This window comes from Marmota marmota, unplaced genomic scaffold, assembly GCF_001458135.2.
Source record: "Marmota marmota marmota unplaced genomic scaffold, marMar, whole genome shotgun sequence".
In the NCBI taxonomy this organism is placed as follows: domain Eukaryota; kingdom Metazoa; phylum Chordata; class Mammalia; order Rodentia; family Sciuridae; genus Marmota; species Marmota marmota.
Genome location: NW_026000016.1, coordinates 38,681,312 through 38,708,340, shown reverse-complemented (window position 1 = coordinate 38,708,340; position 27,029 = coordinate 38,681,312). Strand labels below are relative to the sequence as shown.

Below are 27,029 nucleotides of genomic sequence, written 5' to 3'. Positions count from 1 at the left end.
AATTACTTTTCTGCTCAAAATGGTGATTTCCAGTAAAAGGCCTAATATGATCTGGCCTCCTGTCATTCTCCCTTCTCACCAATGCAGCCTCAATGGCCATCTTGCCTTCCCTCACACTTTTTTGCCCTTGACAAGTCTGCTTCATGGAACTTTGCACTTGCTATTTGCTCTGCATGGGAGGAGCTCTCCAGCTTGACCTATAACCAGATCCACTTCTTCTTTCAAACGAACCTATGCTCTCAACTGCCACCTCTTTAAAAGTAACTACCACATATAAAACACCAACCATTACTCCCAATCTACACTCATCCCCTTTAGTTTTTCTTTCCAGTTTCACTTACCTATGGTTAACCACAATCAGAAAATATTAAATGGAAAATTTAATATTCTATTCTGAGTAGCATGCTAAAAAAATCTCTCTCCATCCCACTCTGTCCTGGCCAGCCCATGAATATTCCCTTTGTCCAGAGTATTCACACTGTATGAGCTACCCACCTGCTAGTCACGTGGAAGCTATCTCGGTTATCAGGTCAATTATTGCACGATCACACTATTCATATGTAGGGTTTAGTACTATCTGCGGTTTTAGACATCTCAGAACATATAAAGGGGAACTTCTGTATTTTATATTTTTATAGCTCTTCATATGCCCCGAAAACATACCTATATGTTTCCTGTGATAAGATTGTTGCTTATCTCCTTGCTAGAATTGTAAGCTCCGTGAACATCTGCTATATCTCCAGACTCTAGAACAGTGAATGACAAATAACAAGTGTTTAATAAAAGTTGGTGAATGACTTAACAGTGGCTGGAAATTCCTTGGACGGAAGAAACATCTGGTTGCACAAAACTGCTCACCCTTTCCCGGGTTTGTGTGAAAAGGAAGTGTGGACTTGATCTACTTAGAAGGAATGGAATGGGGATGACCTATTCATCAAGGCTGAGTGTACTCTCATTTATCCATTTAGATGAAAATCTGGCAGACATGAGTCTGTAATGAACAATGTAATATGGCAGAGAGCCCCAGGGCACAGCAGAAGGAGCTGAACCTCGCCATCTCCTGGGATTTTAATTGCTAGGCCCAGGACCTGCTGGAGGGCCAGGCCACACATACCGCATGTTGGTGAAATGCTCCAAATGGGAAGCCCCAGACCTACCCTGACATTCCTTTACTGACTTCATGGCATCCAACTAGAGGAACCCAGAGGACTCCACAGAAGAACAGGGTGATATGATGAAGGTAAAAGTTTCCCATTCGGGAGTTGTGAATTCTAGCTGACTGGGCAAGTTGTGTCCTTTCTCTGAGCCTTAGTTTGTGTTTAACTATATCATAAGGAAGTTGGGTTGAATGTATCTTTAAGGTCCTCTCCATCAGTGCCTTTCTGTGGTTATATGAGTTTTGTGTATGACATAAACTGGACTAGACTCTTCAGGGTGGGGCAGTGGCAGAGAGAAACTCAACATGGAGCCACTTGAATTGAGGCGGAGCAGTAGGAGCTCAGCAAGGCCAGCAGGTGGAGCCATTGCTGCACCAGGATGTGCAAGTCAAAGGTGGGAAAGTTTGATTTTTCTGAGGAAGCAAAGCTTCCCAGCTGTGGTGGAGAACCCTACCCTTCCCACCCCCCACCCCACCCCCGGGGAACACAGTCCTTCCTTCCAAAGCCTACATGTTCATATACTCAGGGAAAATGGCTACAAGACGCAATTGCTTCTTTTCCTCTAACTGGGTCACACTCTCAAATGGTCACTCATGACAAAATGTGCTACTAGTTGGAAGCCAACTGGATTTTTCTTTCTGATTACCGTCTTGCTTTCCTCCAGTCCCAGGAGGGTTCTAGCCCCCTCCCTTCACCTCTCCTGGGTTCTGTGGAAGAACCTCTGGTTAGAGAAGTTGGAGGAAAGCCAGAGACACATGGGGGAGGGGGAGGGCTAGGGGGAAAGGTCTGGCTTTGTCAAGATAAGAATGGAAGAATCAACCTTTGTTAGGGCCCAGCCACCTCTGCCACTGTTGACACATTTGGAGGTGTTTCCTGAGGCTACTGGGAGTGTCCAGCAGCACCCTCCCCGCCCCATTTCCTGTGGTCTGGGGTGGGGGCATCTGGAAGTTGGAAAGAGGTGAGTGCTTACAGATAGCAGCTGAAATCCTGAGGGTGGAAACCGGCTCCCCTCCTGGAGTTGGCTGCCAGATTTCTAGAAAAGTCTCCACATCGTCCTTTGCTATTTCTGCTCTGAGCTGGGGCCTTAGATGGTCTGGTAACAGAGGCTGCCTAGGACATCATCCCTTTCCTTTGTTTTGCATATTTTGCATGCAGCACCAGTGTGTTCCTCTTTTCAGAAGGGTGTTCCTAAGTCCCAGGCACATCACCCTCCTTCCTGAAGGTCCCTGCTCCATTAGAGCCTGCATTTCTCTCTACTACTGGAAATATCCAGCCTCCCTGCCTCCCCCCATAGAGAATAGTTGGCAAACTGGACCACAGATCCTCAGCCTCCTAATTGGTACCTGTGTCCCCTGAGATGGTCAACCTCTTCCCAGGCTGGCCCTCCCCACCACATTGCTGCATGGTCCTGCTGGGTCTGATGGGACTACTCTGTCATTCAGAACATCTAGCTGGGATAGCCCCACAGAACAGATAGTTCGGTATTACTTTAATTACAGTATTTAAACACACAACTTTTTATTCAGAAAAAAAAAAAAAAAATCCACCCAATCCTCATTTCTGGAAAGTTCTCTTTCCAACCGTTATTGAAACCAGGATCCCTGCTCACCCCTCTAGAAAAACAACAACAGAAAAGGACTTGGGTCTCCCCCAGATGAGGAAGCTTGTGATCTTTGGGAGAAGTCATGGGGCTCTGACTATGTGGAGATGCAGAGCAATGAAGGGATTCGGGTGGGGGAGGCAGAAACAGAAGTCGGCTGGGGCTGAGGTCACTGCTCAACCCAGGAGTCAGAGGAGGGGAACAGAAGCTGTGCAGATAAGAGGAGACCGTGATCCAGCCTCAGCACAAAGAGAATTCTGCAGAATAGCACAGGTCAAGAGGTTCTGCTCAGAGATCTGGATCTGGTCTCATGGTCCTGCTCACTTTGATCCAAGGAGACTCTGTGTGACCCCTGAGAGACCAGGACTGAGCTGTTTCTTCTACAACATGGAGCCAGAAAAGTGTGCCAGCTTCTGTATGTGGACAGAGGGAGACACATGAAGCTGGCAGGAACTTGGGAGAGCAAGTATGGAGCTGGTGGCTAAACCCACAGTGTCTTAGAGGAAGGATAAGGGACAAGGTTTAAGACAACGTGTTTTTTTCTGGTTATATCATTGCAAGGGAGCAGGTACAAGGGGTAGTTTGGAGAAAGAAATACAAGGAAGAAACAGTAAAAGCCTCCTGGGAGAAAGATATATCTTAGAGAAGCCCATCCTTTCCCCTAGGGGCTTCTGTAAGGGGGCAGAGAGCAGGAGAGAAGGAGGGGGTCCCTGTGTGGATGCTGCAAGGCCATCAACCACCCTGGCAGCTCCTCTGGACCTTGGCTTTTCCCCACCACACCTTTACCAAGAAAAGACCAGAGTCTAGGCTCAGAGAGCTGAATGTATAAAGGGCACCTGGAAAGTGGAGGGTCCCCCCGAACGGCCTCTGGGGTGCACACAGAGGGGAAGGGTAGGACATGAGAGATGTTGCCTCCAGCACGGAGGCAATATGTGGTCAAGAGGCAGGGAGGGGCCACTTTTTCCTGGACACTGCCCAGTCTTGCCCCACCCAGCCAAGTCACAGTTCGGTATCAGCCACCACGTGTTGTCTTGCTGAATGGCCGTTTCTGGAGGAGGCCTGGCGGGTCCCGTTCTCCTGAGCCCCTCGATTCACACTGGCCTTTCCCTGAGCCTCAGAGGAGGACCCAGGTCCTGAGCTATAGCCCTGGCCTCCACCGTTCTCCGTGTAATAAGGGTCTTCGCCCTAGACGGTGTATAAATAAAGTAGCATTATCTGGTCAGCAGGGGTGTGAGACACTGTGAGGAGGGAGACCAGAGGGAGGAGGGGAAGGGAGGGAGAGGAGACGCAGCTGCACGTGCAGGCTCCTTTCTTCCCGTAGAGCCGTCAGGGTTCCAGCTCCTGGAGGAAAAAGGACAGAGGAGAGGCACCACACCGCGCCACCAGAGCCCAGTAGCCAACTCCCCCAAGACAACTGGCCGTCCTAAGGGTGGAATAAACTCCCCTGAGTAGGTGACCTCCCAAGGCCAAGAGGCATGCCTCAGTCTTGTCCTCCCCTTGTCCAGAACACTTCAAAAGTAGAAGCAAGATGGCACCTACTGGGCCTTCAATATGCTTATAAACAACTATGGTTGACTTAGTGGTCAGTTCTGGATGTACTCAGCTGAACTAGCCCAGGAAACACAATGCCATGAATCATCTGCTCTGAGAGTGAATAAGCGGGCTGGCCCCAGTTACTTTACCCACCATCTTGCTTTATGTTGTTTTGATTTTTCAACGGATACAGTATATGCATGAATGTGTATCCCCATACAGGAGCACACAGGTGAAGTGTCTTCTCTGGTATTTCTCCTCCCCCTCCATGATACCCATGATACCCCACCTCCCCAGAAGACCACTATCTTCCTCATTTCCTTTGCCCTGGACCCCAGAACTGACCAGCCTTTCTCCTGTGGGGCTCCAACTGCGACGGTTCATCAGGAAATAGCCAGTAGTGCCCAAGATGGCCAGCAGGATTCCTGAGGTGACTAGTGCAATCAGGGTCTTTCTGGAATAACTCTGGTGGTTTCCAAGATCTTGTTTCATGAAACTTTGGATCCCCAGCTTGAGGAGAAGACACAGAAAAGGCAGCCTGTCACTTGTAGAAAAGGATTTCTAGGAGAGGAAGGCCAGCTTACTTTATATCCCCGAGTGCAACTCAACAATGAATAGACACAAGAGGATAGTGACCTTGGGGATTTCTGAGACAGGGCTTAAGACTGACATCTCTGAATTGAGCTGCACTGTAAAATTTTTGGTTCAATCAGAAGAATGTGAAGACTGTCAGAGAAGAATGGAGGGGCAGGAAGGGAAACTTCTGGAGAAGATAATTACTACTCCCTGACCCCGTGTTCCCTCGGAGACCCATCATGTCAGAGAACTTACCTTTCTCAGCTTAGACTGGTGTTTCTCCATAAGCCGGAGTTTGCTGGGAAGTTCTAGAATTAGAAACAAGGATTTGCTAAATCTAGAAGCTAGACAAACTTATGCAGCTATATCCTCCCATGCTGTTCTAGAAGATGCTCTGATGGCCAGGTTGGTCCATCTCGGCACCTATGGTCTCTGGAGCTCAGATGTGGGATCTCGACCCAGGATCTTTTAACCTCAGGCCTGTCTAATCTCAGCCCTACTCCCTGAGAAAAGGTGCATCCTTACCTGTTCCATTGGCCAAGACCAGCAGTAGGCACTGAGGTTTAACTTCAGACTGGGCGAGAAGCAAGGAGCACATGCCAGTCCCAGAATCAACATCCTCTTTCCCACACAGTATTTGAATCAGGTCCTCTCCTCTATCCTTCTTAAAGTCCTCCTAGGAAAACAGAACAACAGAAAGTAGGAGACGAACTTCCCGGTACCTCTGAACTGCATTTATAGTCTCAGGTAACAATTCTGACAGAAATTATAAATTACCCCTTCTCTCAAGAAGAACCTGTCTTTCTTAAATTCCCATTGAAAAAAAATAGTTACTAACAAAACAGCAAAAAAAAAAAAAAAAAACTTAAATTTTCCTGTACCAAAACATATACTTATTAGTATCTAAGACATCAGAGAACAGACTCAGGAAATGTTATCTTTAAATAAGATTGCCCATTTGTGCATACGCAGAAGGATCACAAGTTCAAAGCTAGACTCAACAAATTGGTGAGGCCCCAAGTAATTTAGTGAGACTCTGTCTCAAAATAAAATATATAAAAGGGCTGGGGATGTGGCTCAGTGGTTAAGTGCCCCTGGGTTCAATCCCTGGTATCAAAAAGAAAGAGAGAGAGAATAATGAGAGAGAGAGAGAGAAAGGGAGGAAGGAAGGAAAAACAAATCACTAACAGAAATGATGAACAATAATTCAAAAATAACTAAGAGAAAATCCTTGTTTGCAGGTTACATTAGACTCAAATGATGGCAGAAAAGCCAATGAAGGTGAGTGGAGGACAAACTTACGAGGGACCCTCCCTCTCCCTGTGCAGAGGGGTTTCCTAAAGGGCACTGCTCAAATGGAAATGATGTTTTTATCTGGTGTTTCAACCCCTTTTCCATCAAAAGCATAAAAATCTTAATGAAGTCCAGGTATCCCTCTCCAAGGTTGCTGACTGGTTCCTAAGACTCGGGAACTCAGACTCAGAAGATGAACTTCAACAAATGAGTCCCAGGAAAGGTATGAATTGGAAGCATTGGTTTTGCCCTTCAAAACCCTGATCTCCCACTTCCCGGGACTTATTTCAGCAGCCTCCCATCAGAGTGACCTCCCCTGCATAACCGAAACTAAGACTTTCTCCTCTGTCCGGATGGCAGATGGCAGAGGCGGAAATGCCTGATGGCTCTGACAACTTTCCTGTTGGGGAAAACTGCTGGGGCGTGTGACAGTCATCAGACCTGGGCCTCTGTGGAGGAGAACGCTTCCTGTTTGCGGGCAGGGCTGCTGCTCGTGGCAAGGCCAGAGGTCCTCCCAGTTGGAAAGGAGCCTGGGTATTTTCCTACTGCTAAGATCTAAGTCAGGAAAACCCAGGTTCCTTTGCTTCTACACAAGGCAAGGTCAGGATTGGCCTTAGCCCCCCACTGGAATTTGAGGGAGGTAAGGGAAAATAACTGGGCATGGACAAGGCGAGAAGAGCAGGGCTGGTCAATCCGGGTCACAAGACAGGAGCCCAACGGTAGCCTGAATCACCCGCCAAGACTAGGTCACAGAGAAGTGCATCCTCAGGCCCCTGCTGCTTCTTCCCTCCATTAAAAGATCAGTTCTGCAGGTTTCCCAGTAAGTCTTTGGGTAGAGACTCTCCTTCTGGAAAAGTCTGGCTCTTTAATACATTTGCATTAGGCAGTGTGGACCCCCACATTGGATATGACCAGCAGTCTCCTATCGGAAGAGTATTGGGTAGACCCGGTTCTCCTCCCTCACCCACTATGCCTTCTGGACAGAGGGTAGGAAGTTCCCCAGCAGGTTTCTGAAGTGTCTCTGGCTGAAAAATGTCTGCTTCCTGAGGGAGACAGAGGGGCAGGGCTCCCCTAGGATCTAAAGTAGCCAGAGAGAATGGCACCTTCCACCTTCCCCTACTTCTCAGTGCTCAGAAGCTGCACCTCTACAGCTGCTCTGGCACTTATCAAGCCCTGAAGATAAGAAACTGTGGTCAGGTGCAATAGCACACCCCTGGTGTGCCTGTAATCCCAGCAGCTTGGGAGGCTGAGGCAGGAGGATCATGAGTTCAAAGCCAGCCTCAGCAAGTTAGCAAGGCCCTAAGCAACTCAGCGAGACTCTGTCGCTAAATAAAATATAAAAAAAGACTGGGGATGTGGCTCAGTGGTTAAGCACCCCTGGGTTCAATCCTCAATAACTGCCCCCCTTCCAAAAAAAAAAAAAAGAAGTAACTGTTGAAAACTGCTTTCTTTGGGGTTTGAGGATGGGATGGTCTATGAATTCCACACAATCAAAACTCCTTCTTCCTGTAGCAGGGTCTTTGTTTGCATCAGCAATTAAAATAAATGATGCTTACTATGTCTAGGGCACAGTCCTAAGGGTTCTTCATGTACATTTAGGCCTCCTACAAGCCTAGAAGATGGGCATAATTATTCTTTTCATTTTGTGGATGAAGAAACGGAGGCACACAGAGACTATTTACATGGCAAGTATCATGACAAAGGTACAACCAAAGTGCTAAGAACATACAAAGGACGGCGAGGTCATGTCTGGCATGGAGTTATTATCAGGAACATCTCAAAATAGATCTTGAAGAAGGGGTAGAATGCCTGCAGGTGAGGCTGGTGGGGAAAGATACCAGGGAACTAACTGGGTACCACAGTGGACGTGCAGGGCATCAACCCTTTTTTTGCCATTGACTAGAATCTTCACAAGTTATGCAGCTAGTCTGAGTGTCAAGTTCCTCAGCTATAAACTGGGTTGTTTGCGTGACTAAAGAGACATTGTATGAATAATGTCCAATACACTGGGAACCTAGTGGACACTAGATAAATGGCAGCTATTACTATATTAATAGCAAGACCTTATATACTATATCACACAGAGTCCATATTTTACCATATTCTGCCTATCATTTCTCTCTAACTAGACTGTAAGACTTCTGAGTATGTGCATAGGGTGGGGGCGAGGGTGTACCATACATAATTTTGAACCTGGACTGCACTAATCATAAAACCAAGCAAACAACAGAACTCAAGGAATTGTTGTTCAACTTAACACCCCACTGGTTGGCTTCCACATGGGGTCCCCCCCTTGCTTAACTTCTTGGACTAAATTCAAGGGAATAAGAGCAGCCAGCCTCCCACTCTGGAATCCAAGGGCCTCAGTGAATTGTGTTTGGGCCTAGCGAGGAGCAGGTGGGTCCTGAACAAAGCACAATGCTTCTCCGGATGCTCGGAATAAACATCCTCCCCCAAGAGACACTGCGCGGGCAAACATCATGGGAGAGTGGGCAGGAGGAAGCCACAGCCTCACCATTTTATTCATGAGAATCAGATTTATGAGCCCCTAATTATATCTGCTCACACATGTGACTTTGGAGAAATAATAAAACCATCTAACTTTTCTAGAGCAGCATATTCAAACTTTGCAAAGTCTCCAAACATATGTAAGAAGAACCTCAGGCACTGAGATGGGAGTGAGGGGAGGGACAGGCATTTTTCTAAAGACCTTGAAGTCATTTATTTCCCAATGCTGAAATTTTAGGATCAATCTCCCTCAACCAGCCCTTTCAAAAATAATGTTATTTTTACTTTGCAGTGTGCATCTGACAGTGCAGGTAAAAATTATATTTTGACATGAGGACTGGAGTAATTCAAGGACCTGTTAGAAGTCAAACAACAAAGGGACAGTAACCAAGGGTGAGAAACTAGATTGTCTCTAGAGCTCAGGTTCTTTCCAAGAGACACACTTTCTTCATAAGTTTTTCATCTCGAGCTTATGTTTTGTGCATGGAAACTGACCTTTAGTGTTTGGGCAGAGGGCAAAGAAGGCGGGGGCTGGAGATGTGATCTGGGGGCTGGAGGCAGCCCAGCCCAGATGAAGTCAATATGACAGAATAAGAGTAATGTGAGCTAGCTGAGTAGAAACAAGCCCTGCACATAAACAGATGTAGCACTAGAGAAAGGTAGCAGTGGGGCTGGGGATAGAGCTCAGTTGGTAGAATGCTTGCCTTGCATGCACAAGTCCCTGGGTTCAATCCCCAGCACCACAAAAGAAAAAAAAAAGTAGTAGTAAAAAACCAAATTTGTGGGCGAAGGATTTGAATTATTATTTCTCCAAAGAAGATACACAAATAGCCAATCTGTACATGAAAAGATGCTCACCATCACTAATTATCAGGGAAACGAAAATTGAAATGATAATGAGCTATTACTTCACACCAAATAAGATAGTTATGATAAAAAAAAAATCAGAAAAATTCAAGTGTTGAAATTGGGAACCCTGAGCACTATTAGTGGTGATGTAAAACGATACAGCCATTATGAAAAACGGTATGTGATTCCTCAAAAACAGAATTACCATGTGATCCAGCAATTCCATTCCAAAACTGAAATCAGGGTGTCAAAGAAATAATTTGCACACTCATGTTTATAGATGCATTATTCACAGTAGCTAAAAGGTGGAAAAAATCCAAATGTCTACAAGTGGATGAAAGGATCAATAAAATGGAATATATACACACAATGGAATATTATCCAACTTTATCAAAGAAGGCATTTGTGATGCATGCTATGTATGGGTGAACCTGGATAACGTTATGCTAAGTGAAATAAGCCAATTGCAAAATGACAAACACCACATGATTCTACTTTTTGTGAAGTAGGTAGAGGAGTAGCCAAGCTCACAGACACAGAGGGAATGGAGGTGTGCAGGGCCTGGAGGAGTGTGGAGTTCTTCTACAGGTTAAGGGTTCCAGTTTTGAAGGATGCAAAGAGTCCTGGAGACTCGTACAAAAATGTGAATGTACCTTACTGAACTATACACTTAAAAAGGGTTCTGAGGGTACATTTTAGATTATGTGTATTTTACCACAGTTAAAAATATTTTGGTGGGGCTCGGGATGTGGCTCAAGTGGTAGCGCGCTCGCCCGGCATGCGTGAGGCACTGGGTTCGATCCTCAGCACCACATAAAAATAAAATAAAGATGTTGTGTCCACCAAAAACTGAAAAATAAGTATTAAAAATTTCTCTCTCTCTTTTAAAAAAACAATTAAAAAAAGTAAAATAAAAATATTGTGTCCACCTAAAACTAAAAAATAAACATTAAAAAAAATATTTTGGTGAATTCCATTCAACCAACAGGTATAGAATAAGACAATAAAGTAATCTCACATTTTAGAAACAATGTGGGGAACCACAACCACAAAAGCTAAATTAAGCTGGCACTGCAGCAGAGAGAATGCAAAATCAGACCTGGGGAGACACGCTCCGCTAATGAACGTTCTGAGATGTAGAAAAAGGTGTTTGAGGACACTGCAGTGTCACCTTCCCTTTCCTTGGCTGCCTGGAGCTAAGGATGGGGAGCAAAGGGAGAGTAATAGAGATTTATGTGTCTACAGAGTGTAGGTACAGAAGACAGGCCTAAATAGTCTATTTGGTACCCAACAAGCAGTAGGGCAGAGTTAGGGTTTGGGTATCTGAGAACCATGAATGCATAGTTCTGTTATGAGCATGAAGCCCAGGTGCAGGTGAGTACTGGTATTAGGTGGGTACCAACATTACATGATAGGGAAAACCAAACAAGGAAAATTGAACCTGTCATGCTCCTCATTAGGCTCTGGGTAGGGCTACAAATTCTGGAACAAGAACTGCAGGCTGAGGAAAATTGATCCTGGGGAGTAGGAGGCACTGCTGCTTGGGGGCTGGGGAGGAGGCCCCTTCAGGAAGAAAGGTAATAGACAGGAGTAGAAACACCAGGGAAAACGGAACTACCCATGTACTGACTGCCACAGGGATGATTCATTGTGAGCAGCGCAGAATCCTTTAGCATGGAACACTGGGGGAGCTGCTCTCTTTCCAAACCCCTACTTCACAGGTCCTCCCCAAATCCCAAAGGAACATATAGAGTTGTGACATAAAGTATATCAGACAGCAAAGACCACAGTGAAAAAGAGACCAGGGCAGAGTAATGGGAGTTATTTCTAGAGTGGCCCTTGTCTTGTACAATGACCCTAGTTAAAATGACCCTAGTTCGCACTTTGAAAAGCAACAGACACTTTGAAAGCTCTGCAGTCAGCTCTAAATCCTGGCCACAAAGAATTAGCATTCCGGCACAGATTAATGTGATACACAGAAAAGTAAATGCTCAACCAAAATGATAGGGAAAAAAAAATGATCATTTTCCTTTGTTATAGTTAACAAAAGAGTTGACAATTTTTTTCCCTTAATGAGTAGGGTTGGAAATCAGCAGCAGAAACACTCTGGGTGTGTTTTTCAAATTGCATTAAGTTATTCTATTCTGTGAACTTGTGTTTTCACGATTTCCGTTCTTAAAACGCCCTGGCTTAAAAATTCTTTTAGGTGAAATTTAAAAAGATGTGTAAGTCAGAGAGAGAGACCCAACTGATGGTTGCAAGTAAGATGCAGTCGTTGGAATGACCAAAATAAGTAACTTATACCCTCCATAAGCTGCAATCTGTTCATGCCACACATCACCTGTGTGTTTTCGTTAATTCCCAATTTGTAAGAAAATGCTTTTTATAAGTAAATAACACTCTTCCTTTCACCTCCATCCTTCATCTTGAACCTTGTTATTCTCATGAAATAGGATTTTTCTGAAACCAGGCAGGAGGCTTGGTATCATCATTAAAAATTAACACGAGGCCATATATATTCTTAACCAATGCAGTAAGACATGAAACTGAAACAACAGCCTTAACTACTGAGAAGAAGAGAGAAACAATATATAGTGACAGAGAACACAATTGCTTTCCTCAAAAACTAAAAAGAACCAAATAAAAAGCTACTGGAATTCATAAGCAAGTTCAAGAAAATGGTTAAACCCAAGGTAATTATTCAAAACTCCATTAACTTTCTAACATCCCAACAATAATCAACTGGAATATATAATAGGATATCGTGTTATAAACAAGCTTAAGAAATCCATCAAACCTACAGAGAAACGGACTAGAGGTATAGTTCAGTGGTAAAGTTGCCAAAATCACATGAGGCCCTGAGTTTAATCCCTAGCACTGGACCAAAAAACAAAACAAAAAGAAACAAAAAAAAAAAAAAAATCAACCAAACAAAAAACTTGCAAGGAAGAAAAAAATCTAAATTAAAAATAAATAAATAAATAAATAAATAAATAAATTTAACAACAACATACCAGGCTTAAAAATGCCAAAGAATACTGGGGGGGGGGGGGGGAATGAAGGATTTTTAGAACAGTTCCAATTAAAATGGTGGTGGGATTTTTTTTTTGGATGCTGACAGATGTCTTCAAAGATTTTCTAAAAGAAGAGCTGGAAACTACTATATACTTTTTACAGTATAATGAGGAAAGACCTGATTAGCCGCATATTAAAAGTACAAATAAACAAACAAAAAACCTTAAAATTTTAAAACAGATAAAAGCATAAACAAACTAAAAAGATAAAAGTAAACAAAATAAAAAAAGAAAAAGAATGTGCCCACACATATAGAAACCTGTAAGCTACCATGTAAATTAAATATAAGCTTTATTGAATGAGGTGATCATTCAATAAATAACTTTAGGAAAAACAGTTTTATGGAAAATACAGCATTACAACAAAGTAAATTCTGCATGGATTATAGAGTTATATGAAAATAATAACACTACCACTAGAATTAGTTGACTAATTTATATCTGGATAACAAAAAGGAATTTCTTAACATGAAAGCATACTTCAATCTGACATAAAATAACAAAATTTTATTCCAATTGGTTTTGCCTTTTTTGCCCACCAGATGGGGCCTCTTACTCCCAAAAAATACAACACTCAACATTAGAAGCAGCCTTTCCCTGCTGAACTCCTCAGACCCCTACCAAAATCTGGCCCAATCCAAGATGCTTTAAGGATGTTCAAAGGGTGTGTGGGGGAGGGGAGGAGGTAGCAGGTCAGGGTTGACTTACGCAGCTAGACGTCTCATTTAGCTCCAGGCAGATGCCCTGAGTCAATCTCACTTCTCTAATTCCTGAACATTTGATTTCTCCCTGTATTAAAACAAAAACAAAATACATATGAGAATCTTTGTCTTTCATTTCTTTCTTACCTCCTTTCCAGTTGGATTTCTATGAGGTACTCTCTTAAAAGGTTTTAGGAAACAGGAAATTTAAAATTTGTCAATGATAAAAACCCCAAATCTGAAAGGCTCCAAAATCGAACTTTTTGAGTACCAACATGATGCAGTAAGCAAAGATGTCACATCACAAAGTTTGTCTTATGAACAAAGTTATTGAAAAATATTGTATAAAATTGCATTCAGGCTATGGATATACGTATATGTGTATATATGTAATAGACACATTTTGTGTTTTGACTTGGGTCCAGTCTCCAACCCCCAGCATATCTCATTTTATGTGTAAATATTAAAAAAAAAAATCCCAAACCCAAAACAGTTTTGGTCCCAAGCACTTCAGATAAGGGATATTCGGCCTGTGTTGATTCTGTATTCTTCCATTTTACACATTATCCCTGTTGGATAATCAAATGGTTCATTACTGGGTTACTGGCTTGGGCTTATAGGCAAGTCACTATTTACAATTTATAAACACTGGCTCCAATGATACAGAAATGGGAGAGGGAATCTTTTCCCAGTTGGGCTATTTTTCTTCTAGTCAACTGCACACTTGCAGGAAGCCCATATAGACAAACAGACAGTGGGATGGCCAGACAGATCCTAGAGACACACCCATTCTCCTCTTGGCCCTTAGGACTGCCCAGATTTTTATGCTGGCTCTTTAGAAACAGAAACTAGGTGGGCCTCTCATGCCTGTCCTAAGGCTGCATGCATTCAGATTTTCTGCCCTTCATGCTAAAAACTGTTGACAGCCACATGCCTCAAGGCTCGGAAGGGCAGGCTGAGCTAACCATCCCAAGTGCACTCAGTTCCTACCACTGCCAATGGCGCCCTCACTGCCTCTCTATGCCTGGCACAACCACCAAACTCTCTCACTCAGACAAAATGCTATTTGCCCTAAATATTGTGAGAGAAGCAGCTCCCTTAAATGGGACATGGATTCCAAATATTCCCAAAGGGAAATGGTGCCCAAGTCAAAGCCACACCTATAGGTATAGAAGGAACCATAGAAGACTGGATGGATCTCTGAGAATCTCCTTTGCTTTCTACTAGAAAAAATGCAATACCCAAAGCAAAGCTCACCCTTGCCACCTGAGTGTGCTCTTTCCCCCATTTCTGACGCCTCCCAGCAATATTCAAAGTGCATATTTCTGTGCTGATTCCCATATGATCCAAATCTCATCATCAGCTGGTATGAAAAGAGGGAAAGAGAGCTTGCTTGCATATGAAGTGAGAGGGCAATCTGCCTTTGGGCCCAATTTACCCACCTTGATGATGCTTGGGGTAGGAGAAGATAGTGTATAGGGTTCCGTGGGTGATGTTATCACAGAGCTGGTGCTATTGGGTGAGTAATCTGAAACATTTACAGGTGGCTTCAAGGTCATCTCTGAAGTCGACACATTTTCTGGGGTGGTGAACACTGTGGTGGCTACAGAGGTCTGTGGCTGGACAGAAGAGTTTGTGGTTTCGGGGACTCGGGTGACCCTAGAAGTAGATGTCCAGCTGTCCGTAGCCTCTGGAATACACCAAAACTCAAATGTTCATGTGTGCACAGGCACATATATACAAATGAACACACACAACCTCAGCTCATGACATGGACAGGGATTTTTACATAGAAACAGGAGCTTGGGGAGGTACTGTTATTTCATCTCCTTATCTCAACCAAACTCATTCCAAGCCATTGTTGGAACCATAGTTATAATCTAGCATGTGTTTGAGGTGCCCTCCGGATTCTGAAAGTGAATTACATGCTGCCTTAGAGAAGCCGAAGTTGCCCAAGATGAACCTAGAGCCCTTCAAAGAGACCATGATCTATGCTCTATGCAGTCCTCATCTGATCTTTATTACCAGCTGAACTCAGCATGAGAGGAGCATTCAGGGAGCATCACTCCTCAGGAGCAGCTGTCAATTCATTGACCTGAGAAAGATGTCATCATTGGAAGAATTATCTAGAACCTACGTCAGAGTACCCTAAGCAAGATGCCCAAAGTACTAATGCAAGGGTTAGTTTGATTCTATCTGTGGCAGAGGACATGGTCTGCAAACATTCTATCTACTTTATAAAAGTACCAGCAGCATTGCTTGAGGAACTTGGACAAATTCTTTACCTGAGATGACTGATATGGTCTCACTGCTGTTCTGAACGTCAGGATGGAAACTGTTATTTCCATGGATGCTTTGTGTTATGTTTTCCTGCTTGGGTACTCTTGTTGAAACACTTTCAGGAGACATACTCGTGGAGGGTGATTCTGGGGTAACAATAGTCATGTTCTCCATATTTGTGAACCCAGAGGCTATAGGGAAACAAGGAGGAAAAGTCAGAATCTCTCTGGAGCATCATGACATCTCCTGACACAGTTTCTTAGCTTCAAGCAGAAACTTTTTGGAATATCCCCTTCTGCCCCTGGCAATGAAACAGCAGTAAATCCTCCTGGACAGTGGACTAATTTCCTATTACTAGATTTTTCCAGAGCAAACGGAGAAATAAAAATTTATATGCACCCAAGTGTCTAAGGTAGTACTAACTGTAGGAGGGAAAAGTTGCAAGCATCAAAATGAATTATAATAAGATAAATGGCATATACACTTAATATACTACAGTCACTACACAATCATATACATAATTTTCCCAAATAAAAATTTATAAATTCCAAGCAGCAATGTGAAAATATGAGGTAATGTTCATCAGTGTTCAGTAAAATATTAAAATACAAAATTACACCTGAGATATATGAGATACACACACATACATATATGGCAGAGATAAAAAAGAAAATCTAAGGGAAGACAAGTTTCTATTTCCTCTTTGATGTATCCTTCTCTTTTTTGGTCATTCCCCATCTGACATATTAACTCTTGGAATAATCACACTATCACTATGTAATCTCCTTTAAAAAAAATCTTCTTGGTCTTTCTCATTCCCAAAACCCCCTCATCTTTTCCCTTGTGACCTTCTAATACATTCTCCTTTCCTTTCATTTAGGAACTCAGTTGCAGCAAGAACTCCAAGATTTCTTTTTTAAGAGGCTCTAACCTAAAAATTCCTAATGGACCAGAGAACACAAAGCCTGGTTCCTTATTAAGTGTAATGGGCAGGGTTGGGGGGGTGCTACATTCTGGCTCCACCAAGAACTAACTATGTGACTTCACATGTGTATGTACCTCAGTTTACTTACCTCTTAAGTGAGGGTTTTTTCTGTCTACCTTATGTGAGAAAATCAATGATATAACAAGTGATAAATTACTTTAGTTGAATGTTCCTGAATCTAATCATTCTCTGAAGATCTTTGCAAGTGTCCTTGCCCCTCATTTCCATATATTCTGCATACCAAGTGGTACCATCTATAGATTCGGGAAGGAAAAGGCTTCCACCTGGACCTTGGACCTTCTGTGTCTCCTGTGAGGACTGACTGGCATGTACTCTCTCTTCTAGATTGCACTTTGAGGACCAGAAGTTCTTTGACTTCTTGTTCAAATGATTCTTTTCTCACATCTGAGATCTGCATGGACTTTTCCCCAGCCCATCTTTTTAAGGGTGAACTGCAGCACTAGGAGGTGTAAGGCCAAGGCCCACTGGTAATCAAGTGCTGGCCACTTGCAGGGTATAGGTGGGGTGATCCATGCATCCGTGCAAGTATCCCCCAGAGCGTGTGCCCAAGTCACAGGGAAGAAGAGAAGAGAATTAGGCTGGGGTGAGGGTCCATCTCTTCCTGATAAGGCAAATTGTGTACTGAATTTCAAGAGCGTGAGAATCCCAAATTCAAACCTGGCCTTCCAAGTAGCCATGAAGGTTATGTTTGTCAAGTTAACAAAGATAAAAGATATTTTATTTACCAGTTAGTTGACCTGCTTTAAAACTGTGAAGTTATAAATGTAGACATACAGAACGTGGGCCTCTGTTGTACTCTGGCCTTGGGCTCTGTAAATGTTAGAGGTCGACTTAGTATCAATAGTTCACACTTGCAGTACCATCCTCAAGAAAATGCCTCTGAGGATCCCAAGACACCCTAAAGCTTGTCTCCAAATTTTCCTGCTTAAGATCTAGGTCTGTTTTTCAGAGGTTTACAGGTAAACAGCACTGTAGAATGAAACCTCTTGATCCCTCGGCATCAAGAAAGAAGTCAGACTTTTAGCTTCAAGTCAATTAACCTGAGGCCAAGGAGGCTTCCCCTAAAGGTGGTGACCAGGGTCTCACTCTACCACATCTGCCTTCCTCCCCAGCAGGCTGCAAGTAGATTAATATCAACAGCAAATGTATAGTCACTTTTTTTTCTCTTAGGTGATAGGAAAGCAGGCAGAAGATGAAATATTACTATCTCCATTTTAGAGATAAAGAACATAAATTACCAAGGTGTTGACCAAGAGGCAAGATCACAGATGATGTAGGGCAAGTAGTGACAGACACTGGTGTTCAGCTGACTCCTGCAACATGTTGTAAGGTGGTCAGGCTGGGTTTAAACTACTAAGGGCCCAAATGCATTCTTCACACTTCTGGAGAAACAAGGATGGGTGAGTTCTTATCTGGCTTAGATGGGAGGTGGGTTGATCAAAATAAAATAGATGTGAAAGTCAATTCACGCTACTTCCTTTTTTAGATAGGACCCCCTCACTAATCTGACTCTAGGACATGAATTCATTATAGGGAGCAGGTGTTGGTGACATTAGGACACTGAAGTAAAAGATCATGCTCAAGGCACCATTCCAAGGCACCCCTGGAATCTCCCCTTGACACCCTCTTTTTGCCCACACCCTCCCTTCTCTGTTCAAACACATCAATTCCTGGGAATCTCATCTGGTCCAGCCTGGCCCAGCCCTTTTCCCTCTCCAAAGGAAGCAAGGCTTGGTAGAAATGATGTCATGCTTTTGAACCCCCTCCCCCAAGGGGCCTCCTTCACCCAGAAAAACACTTTTGAACTTTTCCAGATGTGAACAGAGACCTGCTGCTAGTTCTGAAGACAGAGGTGTCTGTTCCAGAATAGTGAAGCAACTCTGGACCTAGGCCAGCTACTGACCCGCGGGGGACGGGCTCCCAGCTGCAGCAGCCTCCTCCTCCCACTGTTTGGTTAAGCATGGAGGAAGGTACTATAATCTGTTTGCAAATGAGAAGGGGACCCTAATGTCACATTCATGGCTGTGAGCCGAGGGTGAGCAGAGAACCTTCTGAAACACTAGAGACGTAGACAAAGGAAGGGCAGAAAGGCAAGGCTAAGGGACGGGCTCTGTATAAACTGGCACAAAGCAAGGAGACCTTATGGCCAGGGAGCCAATCCTGACCTGGCTACTATCACTTAGGTCACTCAGTTGAGTCCCTGGGCTTCAGTCTCCAGGGCTCCCTTTAAAAGTTCACCAAAGAGACCGGGTCTTGAAGGAATGACAGACAAAGAGTCAAGATTGACTGCAGGCTTCTTTTTATTCTCTTCCCCTTCACATCCATGGCCTGAAACCATCAAACACTGGCCTTTCTTTTTCTGAGCTTCTGACCTGCGGTTCTGTAGGGGACTAACAGCAGCCTACAGTCAGTGGGAATCTGTCAGACGCTGAGAGACAATTGATGAAACCTCCACTGTGGTCCATTCTAGACAAGAGGAACAGCCCTTGACCTCATCCCTGCAGAGAACTGTAGTTCAACTTAAAACTGAATAAAAGGCCACCTTCTGTTGTTTACTTCTCAGCCCATCCTTATTAACCGCACCACTGTAAGGGCTATCTGACCTTAGTTGTCCTATAGGATCTTGATGCACAAACTTGGAGCCAGGGAAGAAACAAGGTGTCAGAAAGTTAACAAATGAGAAGGATAAGAAGTCAAATAGATGTCACAGAATTCATGTAGCAAAATTCACACAATTGAACTTATAGGTATTTATATAGAAGCAATTTTTCTTGTTGGACATGCAATTTTAAAATACTTGGTTATTTGCTCTTAGCCAAAGCTGACAATTAGAAAGAAACTATTAGAAGCAAATAAGCAGCAGCAGCAGCCGAAAACTAAGAAACTAAAATAAATGAAAAGCATACATGGGTACCAAACCTGCACTAGTCGGGTATCATTTATGAGGAGTAAATAGATACACACCTTCATAAGCATTAACAATGTCACTGAGTTGCAACAGAGCTACGTTATTTTCATGATCCATCTGAGTCATGAAGGTTGAAAGTCCTTTTATCTGGGGGTGTACTCTGAAGAAGCAGAGGAACTCGCAATGCATTTGAAAATACTTCCACCTACAATTAGTATGTTGAAGATTCTTTTGGTCATGAAAGGAGGTTTACAAATTCTCAGAGCTCCAGGAAGCTGTTATAAGTAAATTCCCATACTTGAAGAGACTGAGGTTTTCTATACTTGGTCTTACTTTTCATAGGTCTCTCATAATTTTTTTTTTTAACCATGCTGTTTCTTGGGCAGCTGACAGCCAGCCCCAATCTGCCCACTCGCTAGCTTCCAGCCCAAGTGAAGCATTTTGAAGGAGTTCCTGGGTATCTTGGTGGAAAGCACATGTCCTCAGACAGGACAGGTTGGAGCCCACAGCCTCATAAATAGTCTTATTTTAACTCTCCAAACCTTTCCTATAAAATGGGGATTAAAAACAAACCCTACCTCCTGGTCATTTTGAGGAACAAAGGAGGTCACCAAGTGTACAGCATTTGCCTGTCTGGTAGTTGTTTAAAAGCCAGCAGCTGTCATTATGATAAGCCCCTTCCTTCTGCTCCCCAGAGAGCAGAAGGCTTATCTCTATCACTCATCTGGCACAAAATCACATATGCTGTTTCCTCAGGATAGGTCTAACTGTCACCTCAGTTAGACTACAAATATCTTGAGTGGTGGGGCCATTCTTATACTTGTGTGTTTTACCCATGGCACTGAGGATAATCCTGGGATGTCAGGAGAAGCAGTAGGGTCGAATAGCTGTGTTGGATATGTTCATACCTACAGCTTCTACTACGGCAGTCTCATTCTGATGCTTGGTTTTAAGAGGAAATATATTAAATTAGGGAGTGTCCACATAAAGACAACCAGGATTAGATTTCTAGAAATCAAGTCACACTGTTGAAGACCTAGCATTATTTCATTTAGATCAGGGCTTGGCAAACTATCGCTGGCGGAACAAATCTGGCCCAGGGACTGATTTTGTATGGCCAGTGAGTCAAGCATGGCTTTTACATTTCTAAGTGTCATAAAATAATACAAAGTAAAGATGTGCATGAGAAACCCTGTAGAGCTCCCCAAACCTTAAATATTTACTATCCAGGTCTATACAGGAAAAGTTTGCTGACCCTTGATCTGAAAAAGAAGAATCTGAGAAGGGAGAATAAATGACTTCTTTCAAGATTCATTTCACTTAAACAGTATATGCACATTTTCCCCCCCGAAGCACCAATGATGTGAAAAGGGTCTTGCTCAGTTCTATAAAGAGCACAATATAAGCCAGTTTGATTCCTTCCCTCCATTAGGCATTAGTGTCAATGTAATTTAAATAAATCCCTCAAGGATTCCACAATCTAGGGGGGCTGACTAAAATGGTCTTTAGGGATTTTCATGAAGAACCAGATTAAACCTATGACAATCAAAAAAAAATTAGTATAGTGATTAGAAGTTACAGTAAAGCTAATTTCACTGCAATACAAGGAGAAAACTTAATGTAGGTTGTTTTTTGTTTTGTTTTTTTTAAATGAGATGAGCTACTTTGTGGGATAAGTAAGCCCCTCATGTTTCCTGGAAGCATTCAGGAAACATCCTTGTTAGGGGTCCCTGCCAACCCTCTGATCTACCATGAGTTGGAAACATACTAAACTAGAACAAAGGGCTGGGCTGATGTCTTCCTAAGTGAAAGCTGAGATGCAGGCATAAACCAGGTAAGAGTCTGCGGCCTGATCATCCCCAGTGTACTGAGATTTTTCTTTTATAGTCATATAGCTTGTCTTGACCCCATCCATTTACTTTGGAACCTCAATAGCCTCAGGATCCTTGGGTTGCCTACATTTCTTCCACTCATGTCTTTCTGTTTTCCTAGCTCCTGTGACCCTTGGATTGCAGCTCCATATCTTATTGTACTCTCTATTACACTACTTCAACATAAGCTAGCCAAGCACCCATTCCTTTAGTCTTTGCAGAGAACCACTCACACAAGACCAGTAGGCAAAAAAATGATTTTTACTGAAGGTTTGAGAGAGTGGAGCAAGATTACAGGGCATCCTAGGAAAGATGACGGTATAACCTTGAAACATCATATCTTACCATGCTAATGACATCATACTACAAGGAATCTTCTTAGCCAGGTCTTTTCCACCCTCCACCCATCACTGTTCCTCTCTTGCTGCAGGTAGGTCTCCTCTCCCTGGGCTCTGGAGCCCTCTAGCCTTTGTCTCTTGAGACTACCCAAACACAAAGCCCAGTTTATCATACTTAGCAAGCCTGTCTCCCGTCTGCCCTTGCACATCCAGGGTTTGTCTAGGTTGTTGGCTTTCTCACCCAAAGATCCAATTAACACATTTTCTTTAACAATGGAGCACCGATATCTAGAGATGCCACTTCCCTAAGGGGTATCTGTTTTTATTTCATTTTATTTTTTTTCCAAATCAGGAAGGAACAGACCTCCTAATTAAGCCAAAAGGCTTTTCCCCTTGCACCTGAAGGGAAGTGATTCATTCCCTGATGGGGCCCACAGTGCGGGTCCAGTGAAGTACACCTTGTCATGTCTCTCTATTTGATCTCCGCCTTCCCAAAATGCATGCATCTTTTGCCTTATAGCACAAAAATCAGGGCCCTTTAGACAAAATATTATAGAGAATGTGTTTTCATTTGTTAGCTAGAGGGAAGAAAATGTTCTCATTAGAGAAGCTGAAGCCCAAAAAAATATGGAAATTCTGCCCTGGCAACCATGAGAAGTTTCTATTGGAGGGTGGAGTTTTGTTCTTTTCCCATACCTTCATGCTTCCTGTTCTCCACACCACAGGACTTTTAGTTAGATCAACTGAAGTCCATGAGAGAGAGAGGCCCAAGTGCCCTGAGGGTGGAGCTGGGTAACCATCCAACCCTGAATGTAAGCCCAGGCCTTTGAGCCCAGGGTCTAAAGGAAATAAGGCAATGAGACTGTAAGAGAGGAATTTGTTCCTCCTTATTATTTGTTTTTGTAGGACTCTGTGCCTGGGTTTATCTGCTGCAGTTTGGCACTTCTTGCCCTGAGCATTTGGAGACAAAGACTCAGGAAAGGAAGGAGATGAGGAGGCCCAGGAGGTGGAGCCAAAGGGATAAGAAAAGGGCCCAAGGCCCTAGCAAGTGCTATCAGCCAAACAGGAATGCCGTGAAGTCCAGGATTTGCAAAGGTTGTGCAGCCTGGGCTGGCCCTACAAGGGGGAGCACTGGGGACCACTGACTTAGTCAGAGGTCCCCAAGGCTACTCCTTCTCATCGCCATGTGGCAGAGAGTCAAAGGGTGGAGTCCGCTCCCCTCTGGAAAATATCTGATAAAATTCTTTTCCCTTTTCTTTTTCCCCTCTTACATGTAGCCCCAGACAGGATATGGGTGTGAGGTCCACAGGCACGAAGGACCCAAAGAAAGAAAAGGAATGTGACCTATTCCGGCAGGACTGGGGGTGTTGTCAGGGTGAGGGGAGTTATAGACTTTGAAGGAAAAAGAGACCCTAAGCCTGAAAAAAAAAAAGAAAGAAAAGAAAAAGGATCCCTAATTAATTACTGAAAGGCTTCCCACAGGGCTGGTAGCTAAGCTGTGCTGCCCAGGGGTCCCTAACCCACCCTCTGCAAAGAGAGCCCATTTGTGGTTAGCTGCTATGCCTGTGTCCATGCCAATCTCACAGGCATAGAGCTCCTGAGACCAAGTTCTTCATTGGGATAGTAATGAGACATCACAGAACTCCACATTAAATTTCTCAGTAATAATTACACTCCCTTTTTTTTTTTTTTTTTGCAATGGCCCATTGGTAGCATTTCAACTTATAGTCACTCATTTCATTTATCCTACAATATACCCAGGACAGAAAATAACTCCTAATATTAAAAAAAAAAAAAAAAAAAACTCTAAACAGAAACCCTAGAGAGGTCTTGGGGAAAGCATTAAGTCCAAGTAGTAGACTATTCTTCAGTCCAAAGCTGAGATGCTGAACTTCCCAGCACATCTGTCAGAGGTTTTGCAGCAGTTGCACTACATCCCCCCCAGCCCTCCTCTGCAGGCCAAGGCAAGAATGATACTAGCCAGCTGAGGAAATAAAAAAGGGTGGGCCTCCCTTAGCCCAGGCCCAGGTCAGCATGAGCTATGCGGCCAAAAGAAAGTGCAGCATCTGATGGGAATCTGAGCCATTGGTCAACTCACCCCTGCTATGAGGGAACAGTGTAGCACCCATTCTAGGGTTTCAAAACCTCACCAACAGCTTTATCCCTGTCTAAAGAGCGTGTCCAAGGTTTCCAAACACTCAACCCAGAACCTAACTCGGCCTCCTCCAAGCCAAGCCAGCTCTCTCCAACTGGGTGGACCCAAACAGGGATAGTAGAGGAGACTGGGAGCAAAGAGGCCCAGCAAGCAGATCTACTTTGCAGGGCCACCCAAGGTGGGTGGTCTTTAGCATGTAGTGAGTTGGGAACTGGGAGCCCTAGAGAGTTGTTTAATAAAGGGAGAGCGACTTACAAAGTTTCAAACCTCTAAGTGAGATGAGATGGAAAGGTTATTTCCCCAATGAAAACAATTAATTATGTTTAGTGAGTGCCTACTATTTTTTTCCAAAGTGAGAGCAAGAGCTTCAGAGTGTGTGGGGGTGAGCAAGGAGTGTCCTGACCTGTCTGCTAGCTTTAGAACTTGGAGGCGAGCAATAAATACTTTGAGTTTGTGCAGGGGTGAGGAATTGTGAAGAGAGGGAGGCAGGGAGCCCTCGATAGGATCCCAGCGGTATCTGGAGGGGTAATTCTAATTTTGCTTTCCAATCTTTAATGCAAGATCACCCCCCTCCCCCAACCTCAAGGGCTGTTCATTCCAAACGCCTCTGCTCACCCAACTCGGCCTTCCTCTAGGACTCCCAGGACCTGCACCTCACCCCCTGTTGGCTTCCCTTGAATTCCTTAATGCCCATTGTGGATCCCCGGTCCTAGTAGACTGTGGGCGCCGGGGCCCTTCCCACCAACTCGCTCCGGGACGCTGCTTTCTGAATCAACCAACAGCCGCACAACTTTCCGGCTTCCCTCCTCCCCCTTCTCCTGGCTCCCGCTCCAACTTTGCGCTCCGCACCTTTGGCAACGCCGAGACGTTGGCATCTCCAAAGCGCTTTATTTTAGTCCATTTCAGCGAGCCGTGTTGTCCGGCTCACACCTCGGGTAAATTTACATTCCCGTGGTGTCTTTCCCCTCCCACCGCCACCGAGTCCCAGGTGAAACGCTGGTCCCTCCTGAGCAACGGTGGGCGACAGTGCGCGGGTGGGGCAGGGGTCCCTTCCCTTCGCGCAGCTCTGTTTGTGGCTCAGCCCAGCCGCCGCTCGACCCTCCCCGCTGGGAAGGCGCCCCGGCGCGGCGCGCGATCGGTACTCACGCAGCAAACTCAGCAAGCAGAGCGCGGTCCAGCCCCGCGGCATCCCGGGCCCCGCGCGCGCGCTCCTGCGGCCCAGCATCCTTCCCGCGTCGCTCCCGAAGAGATGCACAGAGTGGAAGACACTGCTGGGCCCGGCCGGGACGCGCTCCTCCCGCCCCCTCCGCCCGGAGGGGGTGGGGGATTCTTGCTTTTTTTCCCCTCCTCCCTCTTTAGTCTTGGCAAGGCCGGCCCCTCGCCTTGGCTGCCACTAAAGTGAGCTTCCCTGGTTAGTCCCAAAGGCCGAGGACGTGAGTCCAAAAAGGTGGAGGGTTGCGTGGCCCCAGACGTCTTGTTCAGCTTTCTGAAGAGGCCTGATCCTGATTCTAGACTTCAAGCTGCACTTGCACTTAACTGTTAACCCTCTGTGTCAGCCTTGCTGGTGGCCAGGATAGAGGCAAGTTTCTTCTGACCCCTGCCCCCCTCCTTTCCTTTGTGTTTTTCTTCATTTTAAAGTGTCAAGCCCAGAACAATCTGTGGAAGGAATCTGCTGTTACAGCCTGCGTTTACAAGTGTGATCATTTTGCCAATCAGGTAAAATGCACCACATGTTCAATCCGACACATTTAATGATAGACACAGTAGATACTGTGTTGCATGTTAATGAAGAATTTAAAAAGGGCAGGACACGTAAATTACTATAATTACACATTTTGGCAGTTCAATGTATCCTTGTAGACTTTTTCTCTCACCCCCTCCCCCAGATCTATAGTATTTGTGCTATTTTGAGGGATATTTTTTCCCCTATGACCATCCATATTTTGCCACTTAGTTTGATGGTAACAGTTACCATCATCATGAAGACAAAAGACCCCCATCCCCAGCACCTGGAATGCCTTCTGCCCAGTCACTGTTCTTTAGTCCTGAGTCTAAGTCTCTAGGGGCTTCACTTGGTTATACCTTCAGAAGAACTTCCAGTGATTCCACCCTCCACCACCTTATTCATTCCCAAGCTTTCTGTTCCCAACAAGTTGTTCTGGGTGTTGGTGAATTGAACTGCAGAAACTTGCATCTGGGCAGTCAGCCTTGCTATGAATTGGGGTAGGAGAGACAGGAGAAGAGAGGAGATGGCTGGGCAGATGACCCTGGCAGGGATTGAGATAAGGCATAGTCTGGGGGAACACGTTCTGAGATCCTGAGTCACAGGACTGCAAATACTCAGTCCGGTCTCTTCCATGATGGCTGAGTCTCTTGCCTAACGGGGACAAAAGGAAGGTTAGAGCAGGACCTTGGAATCCCTTCTGATATACTTCTCTACAGATACCATAGGATTATTGGGGTTACACAGCAGAAGGGTGTCTTTCTAAAAAGACCCCAAATCTTATTCTGATCTTATTATCTTTAAATAGTGAAATGAATAGTGAATGAAGGGACTGGGGTTGTGGCTCAGTGGTAGAGTGCTTGCCTAGCATGCATGAGGCACTGGGTTCAATTCTCAGCACCCCATACAAATAAATAAAATAAAGATCCATCAACAACTTAGAAACATTTTAAAAAATAGTGAATGAAGCTTTTCATCTCATGATAAAAGCTTAATATGCTTCATATACAGATTTGATTGAACACTGTATAAGGGTACAGTATGATTTTGTTTCAGGGCAAATGGTGATTCGAATCTGACCACATTGTTATCAAGGGCCTGCAACTGGGGACAAAAAGGGCTGCAAAATGCATTTTAAAATACATTTAAAATCAGGTATTGGTCCTTGGGACTCCCAACTAACAAGGAAAATACCACATCTTCCCCTCCCTTCAAATGCCTTAGCTTCAGGAGATGGGTCTGCTTTAGGTACCCAATATGAAGTTGTGAATGAAATGTGGGATGGTATTTCCTGCTAGAAAAGGAAACACATGTGGTCGACTTGGCTCTAACTTTACTCCCAGAAATTTCTTCAGGTTAATTCCAAGTGCCATTTGTCTTCCATAGCTGGACCATGAGAAATGAGAAACTTACCTCTCTACCTCTAGAATCTTAACTAGCTTGGGAGGAGAGAGAGA

At 44.3% G+C, this 27,029-nt stretch overlaps 1 protein-coding gene across 2 annotated transcripts; it reads right to left on the bottom strand.

Moving 5' to 3' along the window:
• Positions 1-2,650: 2,650 nt before the first annotated feature.
• Cd34 (CD34 molecule) lies at positions 2,651-25,409 on the bottom strand. 2 transcript variants are annotated; one of them, XM_015483707.2, is made up of 8 exons: positions 24,996-25,407; positions 15,577-15,762; positions 14,734-14,981; positions 13,299-13,379; positions 5,392-5,542; positions 5,122-5,174; positions 4,636-4,800; positions 2,651-3,942 (listed from the first exon to the last, which is right to left on the bottom strand). In XM_015483707.2, the coding sequence occupies exons 1-8, from the start codon at positions 25,072-25,074 to the stop codon at positions 3,757-3,759; spliced, it is 1,149 nt and encodes a 382-aa protein (XP_015339193.1). In that variant the 5' UTR covers positions 25,075-25,407; the 3' UTR covers positions 2,651-3,756. The 2 variants fall into 2 exon arrangements, with proteins under 2 accessions (XP_015339193.1, XP_015339192.1); XM_015483706.2 differs by having other exon boundaries at positions 3,803-4,098; positions 24,996-25,409.
• Between the last annotated feature and the right edge of the window lie 1,620 nt (positions 25,410-27,029).

What these genes read in the sequence shown, in the direction of transcription:
- Cd34 (XM_015483707.2), bottom strand. Translation starts at nt 25,074, where the DNA reads ATGCTGGGCCGCAGGAGCGCGCGCGCGGGGCCCGGGATGCCGCGGGGC. An exon ending in CTACCCCAAGCATCATCAAG is followed by an intron (nt 13,380 to 14,733) that starts GTGGGTAAATTG and finishes GTTTTAATACAG; the next exon opens with GGAGAAATCAAATGTTCAGG. An exon ending in GCCCCACAGGAGAAAGGCTG is followed by an intron (nt 3,943 to 4,635) that starts GTCAGTTCTGGG and finishes TACACCGTCTAG; the next exon opens with GGCGAAGACCCTTATTACAC.